The sequence below is a fragment of the Drosophila ficusphila genome, unplaced genomic scaffold, assembly GCF_018152265.1.
Source record: "Drosophila ficusphila isolate 14025-0441.05 unplaced genomic scaffold, ASM1815226v1 contig_127, whole genome shotgun sequence".
Classification (NCBI taxonomy): Eukaryota; Metazoa; Arthropoda; class Insecta; order Diptera; family Drosophilidae; genus Drosophila; species Drosophila ficusphila.
Window position 1 is genome coordinate 1,524,577 of NW_025064016.1, and position 22,728 is coordinate 1,547,304.

The 22,728-nt window shown below is 45.0% G+C and overlaps 7 protein-coding genes across 7 annotated transcripts; 3 read left to right on the forward strand and 4 right to left on the reverse strand.

Annotated features, from left to right (window-relative positions):
- The first annotated feature begins 885 nt into the window (after window positions 1-885).
- Window positions 886-1,389, forward strand: LOC108101162. The gene has a single exon (XM_017205384.2). It carries the CDS (start codon window positions 947-949, stop codon window positions 1,223-1,225), a length of 279 nt encoding a protein of 92 aa, XP_017060873.2. The 5' UTR covers window positions 886-946; the 3' UTR covers window positions 1,226-1,389.
- An 890-nt stretch (window positions 1,390-2,279) lies between these two features.
- LOC108101159 (chymotrypsin-like protease CTRL-1) lies at window positions 2,280-6,060 on the forward strand. Its single transcript, XM_017205382.2, has 6 exons — window positions 2,280-2,525; window positions 2,743-3,117; window positions 3,455-3,563; window positions 3,636-3,820; window positions 5,193-5,494; window positions 5,620-6,060. The coding sequence occupies exons 1-6, from the start codon at window positions 2,453-2,455 to the stop codon at window positions 5,731-5,733; spliced, it is 1,158 nt and encodes a 385-aa protein (XP_017060871.1). The 5' UTR covers window positions 2,280-2,452; the 3' UTR covers window positions 5,734-6,060.
- A 971-nt stretch (window positions 6,061-7,031) lies between these two features.
- Window positions 7,032-11,876, reverse strand: LOC108101202. Its single transcript, XM_017205448.2, has 2 exons — window positions 11,469-11,876; window positions 7,032-7,241 (listed from the first exon to the last, which is right to left on the reverse strand). Exon 1 carries the CDS (start codon window positions 11,740-11,742, stop codon window positions 11,485-11,487), a length of 258 nt encoding a protein of 85 aa, XP_017060937.1. The 5' UTR covers window positions 11,743-11,876; the 3' UTR covers window positions 7,032-7,241; window positions 11,469-11,484.
- On the forward strand, window positions 7,612-11,467 carry LOC108101200 (insulin-like peptide receptor). Its single transcript, XM_017205445.2, has 6 exons — window positions 7,612-8,536; window positions 8,643-8,884; window positions 9,027-9,149; window positions 9,203-9,556; window positions 9,613-9,916; window positions 10,011-11,467. The coding sequence occupies exons 1-6, from the start codon at window positions 8,162-8,164 to the stop codon at window positions 11,436-11,438; spliced, it is 2,826 nt and encodes a 941-aa protein (XP_017060934.1). The 5' UTR covers window positions 7,612-8,161; the 3' UTR covers window positions 11,439-11,467.
- A 27-nt stretch (window positions 11,877-11,903) lies between the features above and the next one.
- On the reverse strand, window positions 11,904-13,316 carry LOC108101201 (tRNA-dihydrouridine(20a/20b) synthase [NAD(P)+]-like). The gene is made up of 2 exons (XM_017205446.1): window positions 13,153-13,316; window positions 11,904-13,095 (listed from the first exon to the last, which is right to left on the reverse strand). The coding sequence occupies exons 1-2, from the start codon at window positions 13,238-13,240 to the stop codon at window positions 11,996-11,998; spliced, it is 1,188 nt and encodes a 395-aa protein (XP_017060935.1). The 5' UTR covers window positions 13,241-13,316; the 3' UTR covers window positions 11,904-11,995.
- Window positions 13,317-13,444: 128 nt separating this feature from the next.
- Window positions 13,445-17,285, reverse strand: LOC108101157 (protein phosphatase PHLPP-like protein). Its single transcript, XM_017205379.2, has 5 exons — window positions 16,772-17,285; window positions 16,511-16,664; window positions 15,429-16,225; window positions 14,731-15,357; window positions 13,445-14,661 (listed from the first exon to the last, which is right to left on the reverse strand). Exons 1-5 carry the CDS (start codon window positions 17,039-17,041, stop codon window positions 13,579-13,581), a joined length of 2,931 nt encoding a protein of 976 aa, XP_017060868.2. The 5' UTR covers window positions 17,042-17,285; the 3' UTR covers window positions 13,445-13,578.
- A 625-nt stretch (window positions 17,286-17,910) lies between these two features.
- LOC108101205 (ataxin-2 homolog) lies at window positions 17,911-22,641 on the reverse strand. Its single transcript, XM_017205454.2, has 3 exons — window positions 21,151-22,641; window positions 20,641-21,090; window positions 17,911-20,445 (listed from the first exon to the last, which is right to left on the reverse strand). The coding sequence occupies exons 1-3, from the start codon at window positions 21,868-21,870 to the stop codon at window positions 19,177-19,179; spliced, it is 2,439 nt and encodes an 812-aa protein (XP_017060943.1). The 5' UTR covers window positions 21,871-22,641; the 3' UTR covers window positions 17,911-19,176.
- Between the last annotated feature and the right edge of the window lie 87 nt (window positions 22,642-22,728).

Consider the following 22,728-nt stretch of genomic DNA (forward strand, 5'->3'; position numbering starts at 1 on the left):
GCATAAAGTACAGGTATAAAAGGCCAGTTCGATGCATAGAAGCCATGATTAGAAGAAAATGAAGCTATTCGGAGTCTTTATCGTTGTTCTGCTGTTGACATTAACTCAAGCCTATCGGGGCTATTACTCTTTTTCTTATATACCAAAAAAAAAAAAGAACAGCTAACTAACAAAATCTTACATATTGTAAAAATTTAAACATTCATTTTTTCATTTAATAAAAGCTATATTATGTTATAATGTAACGTCACACTTTTTTGATTCAACTTGTGACCCCAAACAATTAAACTTTTTGTTGCTATATACGGTATAAGGGGTAATTCCCTATGTGTGTTGGCCATTAATATTTCAGCAATTTGCTGACAGTTTAAACACGTTAATTGCCACATTAAAATGGCTATAAGAGCCGTATAACGCTGATTCGGATGGCAAAGCTTAGTTTTTGCACACAACTTATATTTTTGTATGTGCAATGTTCACTACACATAAATATCACACATTTGTATTTATGCGAATGAGATTGCTTCCGTTTTTATTGAAAAGTATTCTTTTGTTGGGTATTTAATGGGTTAACAGTTTATCAGGTAAATTACGCAATAACCGATGTAAATTGATCACTATAATTATGGCAATTACATTTTCTTACAAAGTATTTCAGTACAGGTCAATATATTGTTATTTCAAATTTATTGTGGAAAATGGTAAAATACAAATTTTCTTCACCTATACTTTTCATGGTTATTTGATCTTTAACTTAGATGAAAAAACATTACAAGAGGTTTAATAGCTTTATAAGAATTATATGCCCATTTTTATCTTTTTTACTGTACTCGTATATGCTATGTGTTTGTTTTCTAAAGCAAAACATCATTCTTCTATCAACTTTCAAGCTGAAACGAAGCTCCTTTTCCAAATTTTAAGCTATAAAATAAATTATTTTCACAAGATGTGTTTCAATGAACTTAAGGAGAGAAGTCTTCTTCCAGAATGCCGCATTGCAAACCGTGTGCACCTATTTTCCCTGCTGCAATCCCTCCAGGAACAGCAACTTCGACCGGAGGATGTGGATGTCCAGTTGCGGGATCGCTACGATGTATTCCGCCAGGTTCTGCCCAATTACCCACTGCCCGAACTGGAAAACTCCCTACTGCATTCAGTCTCGGTCTCCGTGGACTCGGAATCATCTGGCGACGGAACCAGCGATACCAGCCTGGAATCCAACTAAAGTCGTATCGACAGGATGGAGTCGCAACACTAACTTCATCGCAACGAACTCGAAATATTCTCATAAAAGTGAAATTATCTTTTTGGCTAAATGTCTGCCAAGTGGCGTTAAACGTAACGAAAGTAAAAACCGACCATTAAATGTTAAACAGTAAAAAAAGAAAATTCAGCATAAAATTACAAAACAATTTGGGGGCCAGTGGTACTGGCAACATACGATTTCATATTAAGCAATTTAATGTGCGTTTGTCGCGGTTGTTTTCCTGCTTAAAAAACTGGAACCAGCTGGCCGTTTGTCCAGTGAAATGCCGCAAGCTTATCAAAACTAAATGATCTCATTCAACATATTTTATTATTGCCCACAACAAAAAAAAAAAATAGAATATGAAAAACTCAGCTAATCTCACTTAAATAATAACACACATCACCAAACAGGGGAAAGTGTAGGCCAACAAGAATTAGGTGATCGCTACAATTGATCTGTTTAACAATGTTATAATACAGTTCGCCAACTTATTTAATTATTTTACAGTTTACAATAAATTTGTTTTAAGTATTTTGAAACAAATATTTTTATATGATCGAATGTATACCTTTTTCATCACAATTCTTTAATATTTTATTAGCTACCATTAAGATGTAAGAAAACTGGAATACATTTCTGAAGTTTTTAAGCTAGGTTTACCAAAATAGGAGCCACATCACGTGTAGCGCATCACAAAGCCGTTTTAGCCTAACCCATCGACCCTAAACTCACTTTTACCAAAATGACCAACCAGTAATAATGGCCAGAAACGAAAAAAAAGTAAAATGCAACTGTGGAGGGATTCATGAGATCGCTTGCAATGGACGGACAGATCCGCATGTTCTGCCATCAAAGGCCATAGAAATATGTATCTGGCAAACAAATGGGTAAATTACAACCTGGAAATGGTCGCGAATCGAGACCAAACTGTCATAAAAATCAGTTAATAACCGCAGACCCAGCCAGACCAGTAGTAATACAGTATATAGAGTGGGCATGTGTGTGGTATACTTATCTGCTTGTGTGGATACGTATATTTTCATTTTCATTTGGCCAGATCGTTTCGGGATCGTGTCGTTTAGTTGACAAAGTATTGTTCACCTGCACGGTTCGAATTAACGGAAACCGAAAGTTCTCAGCTCTCATCAGTATATTTTATTACATAAAAGGAAGTGCAAACAACTAAATAAAGTGATTTCAACAATGCAATCATTTCTAATATTATGCCTAGTTTTACAACTTTTGGCAATCGGTCGAACGGAATCGGGAGAATTCGGTAGGATACGAGTTTAAAAGTGATGTTTTTAAATGTACTCCAAAGGATAAAGTTTAACAAATAAAAGAAATATGGAAAATAGTTATCCTAATGATTATGGAGATATATTATCATATAGTATCAAGTGTCTAATTCAATAATACGGAAATGCGAAATCTGAAAAATTATTTTAAATTATTGTACGGCTTAAAATCAACTCAACTAAAACTTATTTTAGAAAAACTATTGGTTCCTCTGAGCTATGGAAATCCGGATAAAAATAATGGAATACGGAGCAATGAAACTTCCGGACACTCGGTGGCAGCTCGCTCCTATTACGATATTGGCCACTCCGCCGGACAAACTGGCTGCTCCGTGGGCACGGAGTGTACTCCCCTTCACGATTGCACCGCCCTGATTTACGAGGTGGCCCGGAGTTGCTACTACGGCGACAAGTCGCTCTACTGCGGCGGAACCAGCGAGGAGCTCCCCTACGTCTGCTGTCCGAGCAGTCCGCTGGAGAAGAACCAGGTCTGCGGAAAGTCCCTGGTCCAGGGACACTTTTACAAGGGCCTGGGATCCTATCCATTCGTCGCACGCATCGGTTTCAAACGTGAGCATGTTTTACTTTTTTAGATTGTGATTTATTAAACACCTTGTTCGTTTTTTTTTTTTAACAACAAATTGTGGAACTTTTATCCTTAAATTATTCATAAAATCAAGGATCAAAATAATAGTTCACATACATGGTTTACTTAATTTGATTTCCAAAATATCAACATATTCTTGTAAAAGGAACTTTTGTTTCTAACCTTAGAGTTACAGAAATATTAGACAAATTATAAATCTAAATTCAATTGATGACTAAGGAAAAACAATTTAGATTTTCTTTATATTAGAAAGATCTCCTGTAAATGTTGTAAAGTAAAACTGATAATATTATATTGCAGATGTAAATACTGGAGCTTTTGCATACCCCTGTGCCGGGGCTGTCATTGCCCGGCGGGTCATCCTAACGGCGGCCCACTGTGCGCTGGCCAAGGCCGATGGCCACCGACTGTAAGTGGGTCACTGGGTGCAGTGCATCATATCGGGCCATCCAATCGACTTTCTCCCCCGGACTTCTTGCAGGTCATCGGTGCGAGTGGGCGAATACGACACGTCGAGTGATCCGGACTGCGCCAACACCGGCTTCTGTGCCCCGCGATCCGTCAATCACGCCATCAGCCATGTGATCGTGCATCCCGACTACAAACAGGGCCAGTACCACCACGATATTGCCCTGCTGGTGCTCAAAACGCCGCTAAACTATTCGGGTGAGTTCTGGGCGGGAAATGTGGGAGGTACTCCACTATATCGGAGTGGAATAGGTGGTTACGCTTGGCGGTGTCGCCGTTAATTAAAAATCGTTTTGTTCTGTCATCTTTCCATTCACTCCACTCCACCACTCCACTTCACCACTCACTCCACTTCCACACGCTCCAAGTTCAGAAATGTCATGTGGTTAATTCGAGGTTGGGAGCCCCCCACATGTCACTTAATTGGGCGTGTTTACTGTACCAGCTAATGAGTTAAGTCCACTGAGTGTCACATTGATTTTGAACCTTTGGCCTCAGTTCAATGGCTGCGAACTTTGGAATAAAACGCTGGCATGATTTATTGCCACAGTTTGATCTTTTTTGAGTTCCAAATCACATTTCCTTATTGCAACCAAAACAAAAAACAAAAAATTTCATTCAACTTCTGTAATCCACTTGAGGGCTTGAGAACTTTTGTTTACGATACCCGCAAATTGTTGGTTACCGAACCCGAGGACTGAAATCAATTTGGACGTGACTTTGATGACTCCTTCCTCAGAATGAGGGCTGAAATTAAATCTGAAAGCGTAAAACCTTGTTACAGAACCCACTCTCCCGTCCAGAATGACAAATGCGGGTCATTACCAGACACCGAACGGCCGATCGGTGAGGCAATCGATTGGTTAATTGCAATTTGGCCAGTTCGTAAACAGCACATTATTTGGCAACCCAAAATGGGGCGTTGCCCAGGTGGCTGTCCAACTTGTTTGCGTTCATCCTTATTGCTTTATAATGCCCAATAAAATACTGCGGCTCGAGATAAATCAAAGGGTCAGACAGGGGCGTCTACGAGTGGGGTTTATTTATTTTGCAAAAACAAATTTGCATTTCCTTTCGCATTTCTAACAATTTATAGGGGAATAGGTAGTATAAACAAATGAGTTAAAAATACATTTACTTAGAAAAGACTTGATGGAAGAGGTCAAGGTTGCTATAGCCAAAGCTATTATAGCATGGGGTTCTCTTTTTATTATTGCTTAGTACAGTACTACTTAAAAAGAATGAATTGAGACTTTTTATTTGACCAAATACTTGTATACATATTAAAATATTTTTTCATTCTTTGTGATAAATTGTAAAATTGTTTAGAAGTTGAAAGGTTGTTAAGCTTTTCGCTAAGTAAGAATCAAGTTTTGCAAATTAGTTCACAAAACAAGTTTCCTGTGGTAGCACAAGCATTTTATTTGTGGTGCTTGAAACCCCCTTTGGAATTTTTTTTGGGTAAGCCCCTTTGGGCCAGGCAACAATGTTGCAGATTCGGGCAGGTAGCGATCACAAGTCGAAGACAAGATTAATGGCGGCCAACCCTTTTCCACTCTCGCTCCGCCAGTGGCCACACAACCCATCTGCCTGCAGAAGACACGCGCCAACTTGGTGGTGGGGAAACGGGCGACGATCGCCGGTTGGGGCAAGATGTCCACGTCGAGTGTCCGGCAGCCGGAGATGTCGCACCTGGACGTCCCGCTGACCAGTTGGGATCTATGTTTACGGAACTACGGATCCACCGGCGCCCTGGAGTCCCCGAATTCCATCGAGGGACAGTGGATGTGCGCAGGTGGCGAGGGCAAGGACGTCTGTCAAGGATTCGGAGGAGCGCCGCTTTTCATACAGGAGAACGGCATCTTTTCACAGGTAATACAGGTTATATTATACTCAATGAATTACAATTTTAGGGAACCTGGCTTTCACACATTTTATTAATTAGTTTCGTTAGTCATGTTTATTGTGAAGCTTTTAAATATGAGTCCCCTCCATAGATTGGCATTATGTCCTTCGGATCTGATAACTGCGGCGGCCTTCGCATTCCGAGTGTCTACACATCAGTGGCCCACTTTTCCGAGTGGATACACGACAATACGCCTCCCGAATAGGCTAAATGTCCTAAGATAAGCAACTAACCTTAACGTGAACTAAAAATGCACTACATAAATAAATCTATAATTTAATGAATATAAAGAAAAGACGAAAGTCGATTTGGAAAACATTTTCCGTCTGTTACGCTTTCCATTGATCTGTTATCTTGATCTGAGCATACACGCACCCAATAACTTAATTGAATTAATTGAACTTTGACACGAACCACTCGCCGGGGCATGAAAAATATGAAATGATCTTTTATACAAATAAGATGACGCTGAGAAAAACCAAAAAACAAGTCGACTCTCAGAAACTTACCCTTTCTATCATGATTTATTATGGAGAGGAACTTATTTATCTCTCAATAAATGGACGGAAGTTGTTGTCAATAAACTTGGAGATCAGCTTTCCAAAACTATAAAGGGGTTCTTTTAATTTAATGGAGGATACAATTGTAATACATACTTCAAAGTCAAGACTCTCTAGAAAAATAATTTGCAGACCAACCATTTACAAATGACTGTTAAATAATTTTAAACATTAACCAGAAGATATATGTATTTAAAAATATCAAATCAGTCCAACCTTTTTTTTATTACCCAAATATTTAAACAAAACTGCATTATTTTCTGTGTGCAATTTATGCTCTCTGGAACTCCTCGATGCCGGCTCGTTAAACTTAATAGCTTTTGATTCTGCATGGGAATTCTCCTGACTTGATTTCCAGTTGTCCATGTGCGTGTAAAGAGAAGCGGCCGATATGCCGGTGCCATGTGGCTAATTGGAGTCAGCTGTTTTTATGAGCCACTAGGATCAGCTGGTGGTTTGTCAGGAGTTGCAGCCATACAAATCGAATGGCTGCACCGAGAGAAACTCCCAGTGGATAGCATTCCGATCACTTATCAATGGCAAGCGATTGCATAAGCTGGGCGGGCAGATGACAAATTAACTGGTTCACATTCCCGGAGAAATCAAACGATCGCTTAATCAATTTACGGTCCACACACAGGGCCCCTTTTGGAGGCAGTGTATCTGGCAATCGGCGAGATTCCAGGGTCGGAGGCTGGAGGCAGAAGACACTAAATGGAAAATCAATTTGTTTGCTCTCCACAGACGGACGAGGTCCCCAGACGGTCAGTCGGCAATCGATCGTCGCGGGGTGAACATCGTCGGCGTTCTTCTCTGCTCTTCTCTCGCATCTCGAATCTGCACCGGGCGAAAACGTTCTTTGAGAATTGTCCAAAATATTTTAATTGCATACCGCCGCCGTGTGTGTGGCCAGCTGGAATCGCCCCATAATGAAATCTTGAAATATTTTTTTGAGTTCTTGCTTATATTTAACAGTCTGGCTGTTCGGCACTAATTAATGATAGTGCCCGATTAAATACACTTAATATATAGTAGTAAATTGCCACGATCGATTCGAATTCCGCGAACAGCTTACGTTAATTAAACCTAAATTGTAAAATATGGTCTGTGCAAATTGTAGGTGCTCCATCCATTGAGGTAGAAATAAAATTCGCTGAAATAAACAAATTTTAAGAATAATTTAATAAAGTTTTACTGACTTGGAATACATATATAAGTTAGTGCCCTTGAAAAAGCACTGGAACAGATAAAATAAATAAAACTACAAAAAAAAATACGTTATACATTTTTTTATAATTATAGCTTTGACTTAAAATATCCAGAAAAATTGAAAAGAATTTCCATTAAATTTTATGTCTTCGACTGTTTATTTTTCGAATGTTTTTATAAATTTCTATGTCTTCTCTGAATCCTAATTTAATTTTTTTTCATTGTTTTGGAATTTAGACTGAATACATTAAGCAACTTTAAGGGGATCTGTTCCTTGGTATTTTGGGTTTTGAAATTAGATATTTCGCCCTCAGATTACGTAGCCAAATCATCGTTCTCTGGATCGGAAGATGAAGTGAATATATGTATGGCAACCCCCGCTAAGTGAATATGTGCCAAAAGAGACGAAAATTGAAGCGGGGACGATTGCCCTGTGCGATGCCCGCCTAATGCCAATAAAAAATAAACAAATACGAGTGATGATAAATGTTTTTAACGTGCGTAATGTGTTTTTTTTTTCTTCGTGATAAAGTGTTTGTTTACGTTTAAGATCTAGACAGTGAAGCCAAACAATTAGCAAAGAAGTAAAACAAAAGCAGGCCCTTCGTGTGCGATTTTTCGCCCCCGATATCGTGAAAAGCTCTGAAGTCATAAATATTGGGGCTAATCAGATGGCCAGAAAGCCAGCGCGCTAATTGGCAGTGCTACTATATAAGTGAAAACGAATCGGATCGGGAACAAAAAAATTAAAGTACGGCAAAAGCGAAACAATATGTTGAGACGACATCTTTGCCGGCAAAATATGCTTAAAAGCGAAAACGAGAAATAGAGTTCAGAACAGTTTTAGAGTCCCACCTTAGCAACATGCAAATCAGCAACATGTTGCTGGGATTCAGCCTCATGTTGCTGGCGCTATATGTTCCTTGTGCCGAACCAAAAGTCGAGCACGAGTGCACCAGCATTGATATCCGCAACGAGTGCAGCAAGATGCACCTACTGGACAATTGCACCGTTGTTAATGGATATGTTTTAATCACGCTGATTCCCGCCGATCAGCACTGCAACTTCTCGAAATACTCCTTTCCAAGCCTCACCGAGATCACCGAGTTCATGATCTTCACAGAGGTCCGCGGCCTGGTCAACATCACGGAAATGTTCCCGAATCTAGCCATAATCCGAGGTCGCCGACTTTTCCTTAACTACGCCCTCGGAGTCACCAACATGCACGACCTCGAAAATGTAAGTGAAATAATTGATTCAAATCAAATGATTGAGATTTAGTTATATAATAGAATCAAGGTTTTTGGAACTAATGCGAGACCATTTTCAACCCCACGACTTGTAGTTAGCCTTCCCGCAATTGATCGCCATACAGCGCGGCCAAGTCTACATCGGCAATTGCGCGAAGCTGTGCAATCTCGACCGGGTTGATTGGGATTTGCTGACCCTCAGTAAAGGTGAGAACCACATCTTACTCTCCGGTAAAAAATGCAGCCCGCCCGTTTGCACGGGATGCGCTTCATCACACTGCTGGACCAATCGTTACTGCCAGCGATCTCTCAACGCGAACGTCGCGAACCCCAAGAGGTGAGTTTAAATATTATTTACCAAGATATTAATTTGGGTCTTTTAAGAATTCACAAGAATCTATTAACTATATTTCTTACTTAGTGTTGCACGATGGGGTACTCTTAATAAAGTATTTAAAACTTTTGTGCAATTCTTTTAGCAACATTGACTCTTGTCACGAGGATTGTTTTGGCGGTTGCAAGGGTAAGTCCGCTGCTAACTGCACTGTTTGCCGTGGACTCAGTGATGCCGGTGTCTGCGTTAAAAGCTGTCCGAAAGGAAAGTAAGTGAACAACTCTTGATATACCCGGGTTTTTTGTATAGCCTGATTTGCAGGTACGTCATGGAGCATTACCAGCGATGCTACACCAAGGATGAGTGTGTGAAAAAACATGGCTCCGTCATCTACGGATCGGAGTGCGTGGCCTTTTGCCCCAGTGGCTACAAGACTAACAACGAATCCGAGTGTGTGCTCTGTGGTCCCGAAGAGGCTTGCGTTAGCTTTTGCACTCCGGAGCTTCCTGGGGATACGTTCACCATTAACAATTTGGCCGATGCCGAGAAGTTGCGTGGCTGCCAGATTTTCAATGGCAGCCTGGTCATAACCATTCGCAACAAGGTGAACGAGACACAGCTGCTCCAGAGCCTGACCAGCATTCGCGAGGTTCGAGGGCACCTCAAAGTCTTTCGGTAGGTTTTTCATTTCTTTTCCCTAATCAACTTAAGAACTTTAATTTTTTTTAAAGCTCCTCACAGCTACGCAGCTTGAATTTCCTAAGCAACTTGGAGCGTATTTACGGTGATCCCCTGGAGAATCGTCACTACTCCTTTATAATCTACGACAACAAGCAGCTGGCCGAGCTGTGGAAACCTTCCCGGCAACTAGAGTTCTTGGAGGGCGGCATGTTTATGCATCGCAACAATAGACTGTGCAACCGGCGAATGCGGGAGTTCCAGGATAGTGTAACCCATGACAGAGCTCTGGACTCCCTGCAAACCAACGATCAAGAAGTCCAGTGCAGTCCCTCTAAACTGAAGCTGATTATACAGGTATTTTACAAAAAGCTGGCTTCAACAACAAGAAATCATTAAAATTTCGTACGGGATTGAACACATTCCTTTTCTTTCTTTTTATTTTCTTTAGAAACGCACCCATCGGACTGTGAAGCTGAGCTGGCTGAAATCCCAAACTAGCCAGAGGCTTGAATTGATCCACCGACCTTTGCCACAGGGAGTACTTTACCATGAGGAGAGCGAACTGGAGGCGCCGGTGTGCACAAGAATCCACTGGAAGCGTCGGTTACTTTTTCCCGACGAACTAATCGAGAATGGCACCCACTTTCTGTATGAGTTGGATAATCTTGAGCCGGACACGCGATACGCCTGCCTGCTACGAACTTTCGGCGATGAAATGGCTCAGGAGACGCGCAGCGAACTGATCTACGTGCAAACGCAGATGGATGTACCGAAGCCACCGCTTTTGGAGCTGGTCAAGAAGACGGATAGCTCGCTGACCGTGCGGATGGCCAGTGAAGACCACGACAGCTATTTGCTTACGGTCTTCGAACTGCCCGATGATCGTGAGCATATAGAGCAGCGAAACTACTGTCACCAGCCGTCGTATATGTTGCAGGACATGGACGGCGATCAGTGGCTTTCGTTCGAGGACTACGACGACTGCTGTTACCATAAGGCGGAGCAAGCAGACGACCTCCGCTTCATAGTGGAAATGCGTGAGCAGTATCGCTGCACTCTAGATGATCGAAAACAGTGTCGGCAACTTTCGGTGACGGAAGCCACTCTACCCCAGCTCCGGCTGGCGGGAAACACCACGGAATACGAACTAAAGTCACTAAGTCGCTATCGTTTGTATGGACTTCAGCTGCAGGCTTGCAATGTTTTGGGATGCAGCAGCCACACAACGCTTTACACTCGCACGAACTTTACAATGGGTGCTGATCTGCTGACCGATCTGCATGCGTGCCACATTCCTGAAACCCAAATGTACATCATACGCTTCGAGAAGCCCCAGCATCCGAATGGCATGGTGACTAACTTTGTGATCCATTACCGCAATAACTACAACCAAAGTCATGTGGGGTGTGTGACGAGGCAGGAGCATGAAAAAGCCGGCAATGTCTACCTGGAGCAGCTAAATGTCACCTTCACCGAGTGCTCTGTGCGGGTTCATTCTTTGGCAGGAGATGTGATGACAGCCTACATCTCCGTAACTCAGTGCAGCGAAGAGGAAAAACGTCTGATGGCCCACAGTCGGGCGGCCAAGGAACTGACCGACGAAATTTCTGAAGTACCGGCCACAACGTCGCACGCCCGCGGAATTAGCATATTTCTGATATGTTTTCTAGGCGGGTGCAGTGCAACACTAATTTGGGTTGTCTACAAGCGACGCTGCTGGCGGAAACTGCCCGGCCTTCGGCGATATGTGCCCGTGCGGGAACAGTGGCTTCGGGATCGGCAGCAAACCGAGGATCGCGAAATTCTCGTCGATGGTTTCGAGACGGTGCGTTTTCAGAACAATAACAACAGCCATGCGGACGATTATCCTATGTAAACGATAATATATGTATGTATGTGAACTTACACTGCGGCCCTTGATCCTAGGTGGAGGATGTACTGGGCTTGGTTGTGGGCTCCGACTTAGCGGCATCCTCGTCTTGTTCCTTGCCGCCGCTAGCCAGCAGAACAGCAGGAACGCTGCTGGAGGTCACCGGCAGCACCTCGCTGTCGGAGGGTGGAGTGGGCGTGCGGGGAGTCAGCAATTGCTGGCGACTCCTCAGACGCTCCATCTTGGCCTGCTCGTACTCCTTGAGATCGGACAGCTTCAGCTGGATGGTCTGGAGTTCGCGGCGTCGCATTTTTCAGGCTTGGTTGTTTTCTTTTTGGGGTGGGGAGCCAGTAATTTAGGGGTGGTAAATTCTATTGCGATGACACAAGCTATTATCGATAGAAAAAAATCTGTTATCGCATAATTCCCACTATTTTTTCAAGCGGATATTTTAATTTTTAATTTTCTAAATACAGTGCAAATAAAGTTTATTTTATAAACGATTGTTTAATTTGTACAATTTTGACAATTTCATAACTACACTAACAAGTCAAAAGAATTCACTATTCATCCCCAAAAAGACCGCCCAATTCCAGATCCTCTCCGCCAGTTCCCGTCAACTGGTGCGCCCTAAACTCCGTGAAGAACTTTCCATCGCTCTTTGAACTCCAGGCCAGTTCGTCCGATTCGGCGGCAATATGCCGGGCGTGTTTGGGAGGTGTAAAGTGGGTGTATGTGCAATCCGTATAATCTGCCGGCACTGGGTCATCCTCACCGGATTGCAGACTGTAGTGTTCTTTAAGGAATTCCACAACCTTGGTTTTGCTGCCCAAACTATTGAACTGAACACGCAGTTCTCGCTTCATCTGGGCGCTCCACATAAAGGTGAGGTGGTGATGAAAGCACTGGAACAGCAGGTTATCCCCAGCTGCAGCGGAAATATCTAACCACTGTTGCACACAGGATAAAGGCGTCGACCTGCTATCCGGGTAGGCGCTGTTAAAAAGTGCCGGATTAGCGAGTAAGCCACGGGCTGCCATCACACCAGCGGCTCCTGTCTGTTCATGCAAGTCGCAGGCATCCTTGTAGGTCTCCACATTGCCGTTGACTATCAGGGGAATCCGCAGAGATTGGCGCACCTCTGACATGGCTGGAATGTCCAGTGTGTCCTTCGAGTGTTTTTGTGCTGGTGTCCTTCCATGGAGAGTGAGAAAGGTGACGCCGGCGTGCTCCAACTGACGGGCCAAATCAATGGTGCGCTCCAAGGAGTCTTCTCCTCCCAGCAGACGCATCTTCACCGAGACACTGAAGTCGGTGGGAAAAGTGCGTCTCACCTCCTGCACCACTTGACGCACTAGTTCCGGCTGCCGCAACATCCCACATCCATATCCCTTAGAAATTGCCCAGCTTTGTGGACAGCCACAGTTTAAGTCGATGCCGTCAACATACGGATATATAAGCTGGGCGGATGTCACAAATTCTGAAGGATCCTTTGCAGCAAACTGAGCAATAAGTGGCTGGTCATCTGCTCCCGTTGAGAACTCGTTTTGGCGGGCCTTTTCGCTGTTGTTAATGGAGTCCGAAATCATCATGGGCGTAAAAGCGAGTTGTACTCCATTAAGACGGACAAGTCGTCTAAATTCCAATTTGCTGTAGCGCACCACTGCAATTTAAGAAGTGTCTTTAGAAATGTATGTGTTCATTAAATGATCTTACTTACTTGGAGCACTAACCCGTAAGAAATCAGGTTGGGCATCCGCAAAAAGCGCGGAAATGTCGTGGTGCGGTCTTTGTTGAGTCAAATGCATTGTTGATTGCTTTTTAACCACCGAACATAAACATAAACAATAGCCAAACGTGGAAATTGTCTATCGGCGTTTACCACGTGAGACAACATCGATAATCTATTAATCGATTTTAACTCAAGTGTTTTTTAAATACAAAAATAACGGTTTTTCGTTAATATTTCCAATGGGTTTAGCACCTGTCGAAGTCATATTTCTCAACATAATAAAAAAATCAAAATGTAAAGTATTTCATTCAATAAGGGTCGACTTTTTTAAACTAATTTTTATGTTAGAATATATTTAGATAATATTTGAACTTATTTGAAATACCCTGGCGTAATTTATCCTTCGTCTAGACTCTAGAGTTCAGTGGTGGCGACTCCCCAGTATTTCCGCATGCGACTCTCGTGTTCGTTGAAGTCGTCATCGTCCTGCTCCTCCTCGTCTAGGATGTTCCGTTCCCGCTCCTGGGTAACGGCAAAGTCGTACTCAAAGTTGTAGGGCATCAGTCGCTGAAGGGAGCCAAAGTAGGCGGAATTAGGTCCAGGACGTTTGACCGTGCCTCCGGAAATCTTGCGTGGCTTGGCATCGAACAGATTATATCCGTAGCTTTGGGCCTGCTGGAAGGTGAGGGCACTGCCAAAATGTCCTGGAACTGGCTGCTTTACAGGATGATACGATCCCAGAGGCACAGAGTTCGTTGTGGAGCAGCCCAGTGGTTGGGGCAACTGAGGCGTACTACTCGAGATGAACTTATTGGTGACACTCCGCATTAGATTCGAAGTAAAATCATTGCGATCCGAAACCACAGGAGCAGCCATAATGGCATTGGGAACGGACCGCTGCTTCGTGAAGGATTTGGAAATGGTGTTTAGCTCCTTGTCGAACAGAAGTTGGGTATTCTGCTCCAGCATGTACTCCCAGCACTTGAACTGCTCCTCGGAAAGTACAGACTCCGTTTCGTCCAGCATCTCCAGCTGTTGCTCCTCCTGCAGGACGCGCGCATGGGCCAGCACGAACTCATCGTCCTTGTCTTTGGCAAGCAAATCCCTATCGCTTTGACCACTTGGCGAGGATCGTCCGGCCAGAGGCTCCTGTTCGATGGCCCGATGACGACAGGCATTGCTGCGATCGCAACAGGTTCGCTTGCACACGGATCCACTGGACGAAGGCAGGGAAACCGGCGGTGGTTTCTTCCGCACACTCTGCTTGAGTTCCCGAATCAGGTGGTCCACATCAGTGCCCAGATGCCGGAAGCGCACCACTATCACACTCAGATTCTCCGCTGCCGCGAAACTCTGGGCAATGTCTACTAGTCGCTTGGCCGCCAAGAGAGCATTCTCCTCCTTCCGAATCTCCCGGGCAGCACGATCAATGTCCATCACCGACCAGAGTTGCGCATTGCCCACTACCAGGTACTCATCATCGTTGCTTAGGGTAAGCTAAAATAGGGTTAAATAATATTAATATATTGATTAACACATATAATTAATAATTTAGTAAAAACTTACCTCTAAAACCTGAGGGTCCGGCATAGTCTTAGAATGACTCTGGTCCTTTTGGATGCATTCCGTTTCGGTCAAACGCAATTGGGATGTTCGGCGTATTAGATAGGCATCCAGTCGTCCTGTGCTGGCCATCCGCAGGACATACCGCTTGCTCTTTAGCGGTCTGACCTTCGATGGAGCCCGTGTCCTGGTCAAATGAAACAAAGCGGCGCTCCGAACATTGCCACACTGCTGCTGCGCTGCCAGTAGGGTGAACTTTATGTAATCCCTGACTGCCGAGTCTTTGACCAACTGCTCCCGCTTCATCAGATCGGGCACTAGATGAGCCATCTCTTGGGCCGCTCGACCATGACCCTCCTTCGCTTCAAACATTCCGTAGAGCGCTTCGTCGGAGCCCCCGAAATTGGCCGCTCGCAGTTGGTAGACCAAGAGTTTGCGGCAATCTCCTGAGCCGGGGGTCTCTGCAAAACCCATGGTCCAGGGTCCAGAAGTCTTGTTTTGACCCCGTTGGGTATTCACCTGCCGGAGGGTGGTTGTGGGCAGGGCGGCTCTGTTGTTGCCGGAAACATCGATAAGACTCCAGTTTCTCTGGCTCTGCGTTTGACACACTTTAAATTGTTGTTCATCCACCTGAGGGAAAAATTAATAAGATGGTTGTAATTATTCTGAATGATATCTCGTTCATTATTTTTTATATTTACCTGCAACTGCAGATTCCCCGAAAGATCTAAATACTTAAGATTCCGCGAGGGAACCAATGCAAGCAGATTGACTCGATCTAGATGATTATGCGATAGATCCAGCACCTTGAGCATTCCCAGCTTGGCCAGTTGAGGCGTGCACAGAAGCAGATTATTGCAGCAGCGAAGGACCCTCAGTTGGCCCAGAGTGGCCACCTCCTCTGGTAGCTGTTGCAACATATTGCCGGACATAACAAGGATCTCCAGTTCCGGCCAGTTGCGAACGCAAGCGGCGGGAAGGACTCCAATGCGATTGTAGGCCAGGTGAAGGACCCTCAACTTGGCCGCATTGTGCAATGACTCAAAAATACTGTCATTTAATTGATTTCCCGCCAACGAAAGGTTCACCAGAGCGGCATGGTTATTCTGCTCGTAGCGCGGTAAGGTGGACAACTTGTTACAGGAGGCATTTAATGTTTCCAATCGAGCATGGGTCACGGCAAAGAAATTCTCGGGGAGATTCGGCAGCTCGTTGCTCTGCAGCTGTAGATTCCGAACGCTGGAAAATGCCTCCGGTAATTGATCTAGATGCTTAAGATCATTGTATGCCAGATTCAAGGATACCAATTGATTTATTCTGAAGTTGCGCAGCAGTCCCGTCACGTTAATAAGATGATTGTGAGAAGCCTCCAGAGTGGACAAGGATGCACATGCTCCAATCCAGTTGGGTAGCTCGGTGAAGTTGTTGTGCGAAATGTCGATGCGTTGCAGTTTCAAAGGAACCGGATGGATGTTTGTTGTGGATATATTATGCAGGTCTGAAATGCATGAAATATAAGATTACTTTCTCCAAATACAACCAGTTAATTTAAAATAACAAAAAGTTTCGAATTTGAACTTGATTTTATTGATGTAATGAGCCTAATTATAGTGGAAATCATTAAGCTAAAACCTAATTGCATATTAATTGCATGCAAATCTGATTAATTAAAAATGAAAATGTAAAGAGACCTGTTAAAAAGTGCTACTATTTTCTTCGCTTTAAAGGAAGTATGAATATTTTGATCGGAAATGAACATACTAATTTAAAAGACCCCTCTTACAATTATGATCGGCTACAAGCGTCTGCAGATTGGTGGCATTGATGATCAACTCCATCAGCTTGTTCCGGCTGCACTTAAGCGACTCCAGCTGCGCCAAAGAGCTGAGATCCAATACCTCCATTTCGTTTTCGCAAACCTCCAGCTGGGTCAAGTACTGCGGGCGAAAAGAGAAAACACCGAATGGGGTAAGACTTATTAACCGGATATGAGAAACCGGATGCCGGAAACCGACAACCGACAACCGGAGTGGACTCCACTCACGTTGTAGTTGCCAATCAAGATGCTGCCCCCCAGTTGGCTGCCCTTCAAGCTGAGCTTTTGGGGCGACGTCTGGCCGCCAGTGGAGGAGGCCTCCTCCTTCTCCGCCAGCTCCACGGGCAGTGGATGCGGTCCACTGTGGCTGGCATTAACTTTCAGCTTCGATTTGTATGGATCCGCTGTCTTCCTCGTGGCTTTGAGCATTGTTTTTAGGGGGTTTCTTCTCCTTTTTTTTTTTTGAGCTCTTGGTAAGACTTCAACTTCGCTATGCATCAACGAACACCCACCAACCAACGATCGTCTCGGATTTCATATGTTTTCGTGGGGTAATATACACACTGCACTTTTAATAAAAGTAGGAAACTGATACTATATCACTTTGCTCATTTTTAAACGTTATTCTTGTAAATTATGATTGCTTTGATAGAGACTTTTCGAGATGTGGCAACAACCACCTGCTTGAATTTGGTAATACTTCTACATTTTGCTGTAGGATCCACACCCGATAAATGCGACCGCTCAACTGAAGACAAACACGATAACTACGGCTATGACTCTGAGCCGTTAAAGAAAGACGGATACGCTTGAGAGATCCTCGGTCTTTCGGTTTCTGGTCGTATTGCCCAAATCCGAGTTGCGTTTAAGCCATGGAAGGACAGTGGTACAATTTTGAATGACAACACAAAGTTTGTAAATATATTAACTCATTTTGTATGGAAATGGCTGACCAAATAATTCAATAAAAATAATTTAGGAACAGAAATTTTGAAAAATATTTTTCACCTTAAATAAAAAAGATAAATAAGAAATTATTATCAATTTAGAAGACATTTTCATAAAAGTTGAAGTGATTAAAAAAATGTTACTCATAAAAAATAAGCAGACACTAAATAATTTTGAGAATGTATTCAAAATTAAAATATACTAACCAACTCCAAATTAACACCCCACTGTACAGTAAGCTTACAAAGCACAGAGAAGACTTGGCCACTCAGCGAGGGTGCATTTAAGCAATCCATGGAAAGAGCGCCACCGGATCTCTTTCGGTTCGGTTGCACATCGCCACCTGCTAAAAAGAGTTAGCGTAGGAGTTGAACTGAAAATATCAAGAAGAGCATCTGAAGAAATAAAGACAGTCGTCGTTGTAGCTTTGTGTTGGTACACGAGATTTAGAAACAATTTGTTTTTATTATTTCAATGAAATATAATAATTGTTTGTCATGCCTACGCATTAGCAGCCAACTCAGAAAAGTGTGTATTTCATGTAAATCTTTTGCTTCTTCTCTTTTCATTGCCTTGCAGTTCGTCTGCCGACTTTACAAAATTTTAACAACGTCTATACATAAGAAACTAAGGGCAGGCAATTGTATTTTGTGGTCAACCGTGGGCGGGTTTTGGCGTGACCTTAACGGTTATTCTCTATAACTTGGCCAGTTCATACATAAACAGTTGCCCACACGATTGGGGGTCAAGTTGTGAGTACATAAAATAATAATTAGAGTGCTTAGCAATAATGTACGCCCTATCCACATAAGAGTGTATCATATACGATTGGTTGCTTTAAAATAATATTTATATCTTTATATATATGTTATGTATATAAGTATGTAGGTATTTATATAAAGTACAAAAAAAACATTGCTAAAATACATGTTTAAACAAAGGAGCCGCAAATAAATAGATGAAGGAGTAACTAGAGTAGGGTGATGAAAATCAGAAGGTTTGGTTGGAATAAGAAGTCGGTTAACTATGCACATTGTGCTGCTACGCTCGTTTGTTTATACACATAATCAATTTTTTATATATTTGCTAGGTATTCCGTATGCTACGTGTGTTCTGTTTTATGTTGTTGTAGTTTTTTTTTTTGTTTTGTTTTCCTAGGTTACTTTATCTCCTTCGTTACGTTTACGGTTTGGATACGCCTTCCGTAGTCGCGTAGTGGCTTACGTAATGGTTCTTTAGCTTAATTCGATCGCGGCATTTGTAACATCTGCCCGTGTGAGTGAGTTTACGGAACGCGGATTAGGATAATTATTACTTATTGCTGTTGTACATTCAACTTAACATTATAAATATTTAGAGTTGCATATGACTAAAATTCGTTATCGACTATGTGTGTGGCCGTGTGGGGAACGGGGAGTGGCAGGGCAGGATACATCTAAATCATTCTTATTTACGGATAAGGGTTGTCAAGACTTAGGCAACCGCCTGCCGATCCTCGAATCGAATTAACGCGAATTGAGAGGCTTACCGAACTAAGAGACGTGGCAAAGGCGAGAAATTTGATTTCCGCACTACACAATCAGAATAAATGGTAATTCGTATAAGTAGGTAAGGATTATGCATAATCATTAATATAGCAGTAATTATATTTCCATATATGTATGTGAATACATGGGCCCTCCGTATTATTTCCCCGTACTGGTCACCGTCCCCGCAGTCGTCGCCGAATTGATCGGCATCACGCCCACATCCTTGTGGTGATCCCCCGCGGAGTTCGCATCCATGCTCGTCTCCGAGTAGTCCAGTTTGTAGCTGGCATTGCGCGTCACATCCTCCATGGACGCCTCCTGGCACTCCCGCCCGCTGTGCGTCTGCGATCCGCAGTTGTAGCAGGAGATCACCTTCTGTCCGTTTCCGCCACCGCCCGCTCCCGTAATGGGACAAACGGTTAGCGCGCTGTAGGGCGTCGTGCTGGGAACCGGTTGCTGTTGCGGCGTGGGCACCGTTTGGACGGACACCGCGTTCGTGCTGACCACGGCGGCCGTGCTCTGTAGTTGCGGCGGCGTAACCGCCGTCGGAGTGCCGCCCGCCGTCATCGGCAGGAAGGCCAGGCTCGTGTGGAAGGCCGGGTAGATGAGCTCTCCATTGTGAGGGGGACCCATAGGATAGCGGAAGCCACCGCGTACCGTTTGCGGCGGCGGCGCACTGTGCGCCTGGAATATCGTCTGTTGTGGCGGCGGGGGTCCTCGCTGGTGATATGGATAACTCGCGTTGTAGGCTGTGGGCGGTGGCTGTTGCGGCTGCAGGAGCACCGTTGTCGTGGGCGTGCTCACCGGCGACTGGCTGATGAGCAGTGTCTGCGGCTGTTGCTGTTGCTGCTGCAGGCTGCCGCTACTCATGGTTTGCGCATCGCTAACGATGCTTGGCGAGCCCGTCGTGTATACTTGCTGGTAGCTCTTGTCCATACCATTGCGTCCGTTTAGCCGTTGCTGCAGGTTCAACTGCTGCTGCTGCTTGTAGCTGAGGTGGTGCTGCTTCGGCTGATAGCTTCCCAGGCCGGTGGGCACCACCGTGGTGATCATGCCCATGCCGCCATCAACTGAACTGTGAAGAGGCAGTGACAGTTGCGTGGGCGTCGGTGTCTCCGAGGGCGACAGGTCACCACAGGATCCATTCGAGCTGCCCGATTCACTGCCTGTGGTTGCTGCACTCTTGGTGGAATTCATCGAACCCATCATCGAGCCGCTGCCATCGTCGTTTATATTCATACTCTGCATCATAACATTCATGTTGTAGTTGGGGTTCTGATAGTGCTGTTGTTGCTGCTGCTGCTGCTGTGGTATGAAAACGTTCGCCTTAACGCGGTGGTGGTGTCCTGGGCGCGGGAAACCGTTGCGAATTAGACTGTGCAGGCTGGTTCCACTGGAATTGCTACTGCCGCCTTCGTTGATACTCTGTAAAGATATCAGATAGATTCGATTAATCATGTTGGGCGCATGATTACATGCAAGCTAAATACAAATAATCAATTCACAACAGTCACATCGAGCTGTTTCTATCAAAGATTAAGTTTTCCTAACTGTGAAAACGTTAGGCTTAAGTAAAAAATAATAATTAATAATTATCTTAAAGTTTCAAAATATAATTACATCGTGTTGCTGCTCGCCGCCAATTGAGGTTGGCGGCGGCGTTGTCTCCACCGAAGGACGTCGCGCATTCTTCTGTCCCGTCAGTCGCTGCGACATGCTCCTCATCGGCTGTTGCTGCGGCTGCTGCTGATGCTGCTGCGCCTGCATTGGAACGTTAATGAGGGAGCGGTCCCGCTGGGGACTTGTGGTGCGGCTGCTCGAGGGCGAGGACTGCTGGCTAAGCATAGGCGAGCTAGCCGGTGGCACTTGATGGTCCAGACTCTGCGGCTGCTGCTGCTGCAGAGCGGGCTGTTGGTGGGGCGGTTGTGGCACGTAGTGGCGCATCGTCCACCCCGTGCTTTGGTGACCGATAATGGCACTCGTGTCCCCTGGAATGGTGATGTTTGGCTGCATCAGATGCGGCATGCCTTCGACACTGATCTGGTGCGTTCCATCAGAACCGGGCATTAGCTGAAGGAGAACCACATTATTTATTAACTTCTCTTAGGTTAATGACCGAGCGTAACTCACCTTGGAAAAATGCTGGGGAAATATCATGGGGATGTTGCCCTGCGGCGTCTGCAACACCTGCACCATTTGGGGATGTTGTGGGTGTGGTGGTGGCTGTTGTGGCCCTGGTATTTGGTGGATCACATGTGGCGGTTGCTGTTGGAGGATCAGGTCATGTGGGGACGGCGGGTGTGGATGCTGGGGTGCTGGCGTCGGCGTCTGCGCCTGCATCTGCGGCGTAAATCGCTCAGCTACCAGCTTATTTTCCTTGATCTTGGCTAGAATACCGAAGATTTTTTTCTGCTCTTCCATGGAGAACACTGGGTGAATAGCCGCCATCGTGTAGACAAGTAGGAGCTCCAACAGTGTGTCCTGGTCGTTGATACAGCCAAAGTCGCACTCTCCCCAGCATTCCAGCGTCCGATAGATCTCACTGACACAGTTGCGGTTACAGGCGCGGATCAGCGCCAGATACAGGGCCATCTTGCGTCGGATCTTCCGGTCGGTGGGGTCGCCCTTCTGGCAGTTGACCATATCGGCGGCCAGCTCTTGTGGATTATTTGCCCGCAACTCCATGCCGCGCAGCGTCTCCGAGTCGCAACGGCCCTGCTCCTCCAGCAGCGTGCCCAAGAAGCGGAGCTCGAATGGCAGGCAGGCGGTGAGCAGGGCGTACATCGTTTCGATCCGATTGTAGCTCTCGAGTTTCTCAAACCACAGCAGTACGTCCTGTTTGCAAATCATCTCAGCACAGTCCTTTTCACCTTCCGATCCCGAATCCGTGCAAGCGGCTGCACTGCATCAATGGCCACACGCTAGTGTGCCCGTTTGCCTGTTGGCTGTGTATGTGTGTGTGCGCGCGCCCTTGTGTATGTGCGCTCCCTTGTGTGTGTGGGTGCTCTAGTTACGTGTGGTGGGTGCAAAAGGCGTCCAGAATCTCGTTAGCTGGCAGCAGCTGCTGCTGCATCACAGCCGGAGTCGCCGATGGCTGTCTGGTGTTCGCTCCTGGATACCGGCCCAGCTAACCGGGGCTTTTCGTTGGCCTTTTTCGCCACTAATCTGCTGCACAAAGGCCGAGCTGATCGGCTGCTGCTGCTGCTACTACTGCCCACAACTACAACTAGTGGCGTATATTTTGCGCGTTAATAGGGTCGAAGGGGGAGCGCGGGTGGCGGCGGTCGACGGGGGAGCTGCACCACATTGGCCAGGCACTCGCTGCTTCGCAAAACACTCGCTCTTTCGGCCGCTGTTATTCGGACGGGGTGGGGGGAGACTACTCGCCGCTGCCAAAAAATCTTCAATTTCCGCGATATACTTCGCAAACACGCGCGCTCTGGCTTTTGGCGACAATTATTGCTACGTCGGCGTAACGGCCTCGCGGATTTGGGCATTTAATGCGTGCACGCACTCTATTTTATTTGCATTGTGTGCACTTTTTGTCAAGTCAAATTTTCTATTTCCCTTCCACTTTGGCTCGGTGTGACCGTGGCTGCTGTTTGTGTTGTTTGCGCCAGTGTGACCGCGAATATAGTTTTCCAAAATATTCCTCGGAAAAAAAACTTGTTTTAACACCAAATAGTTTAATTAGCTGAGGTTGGTAAA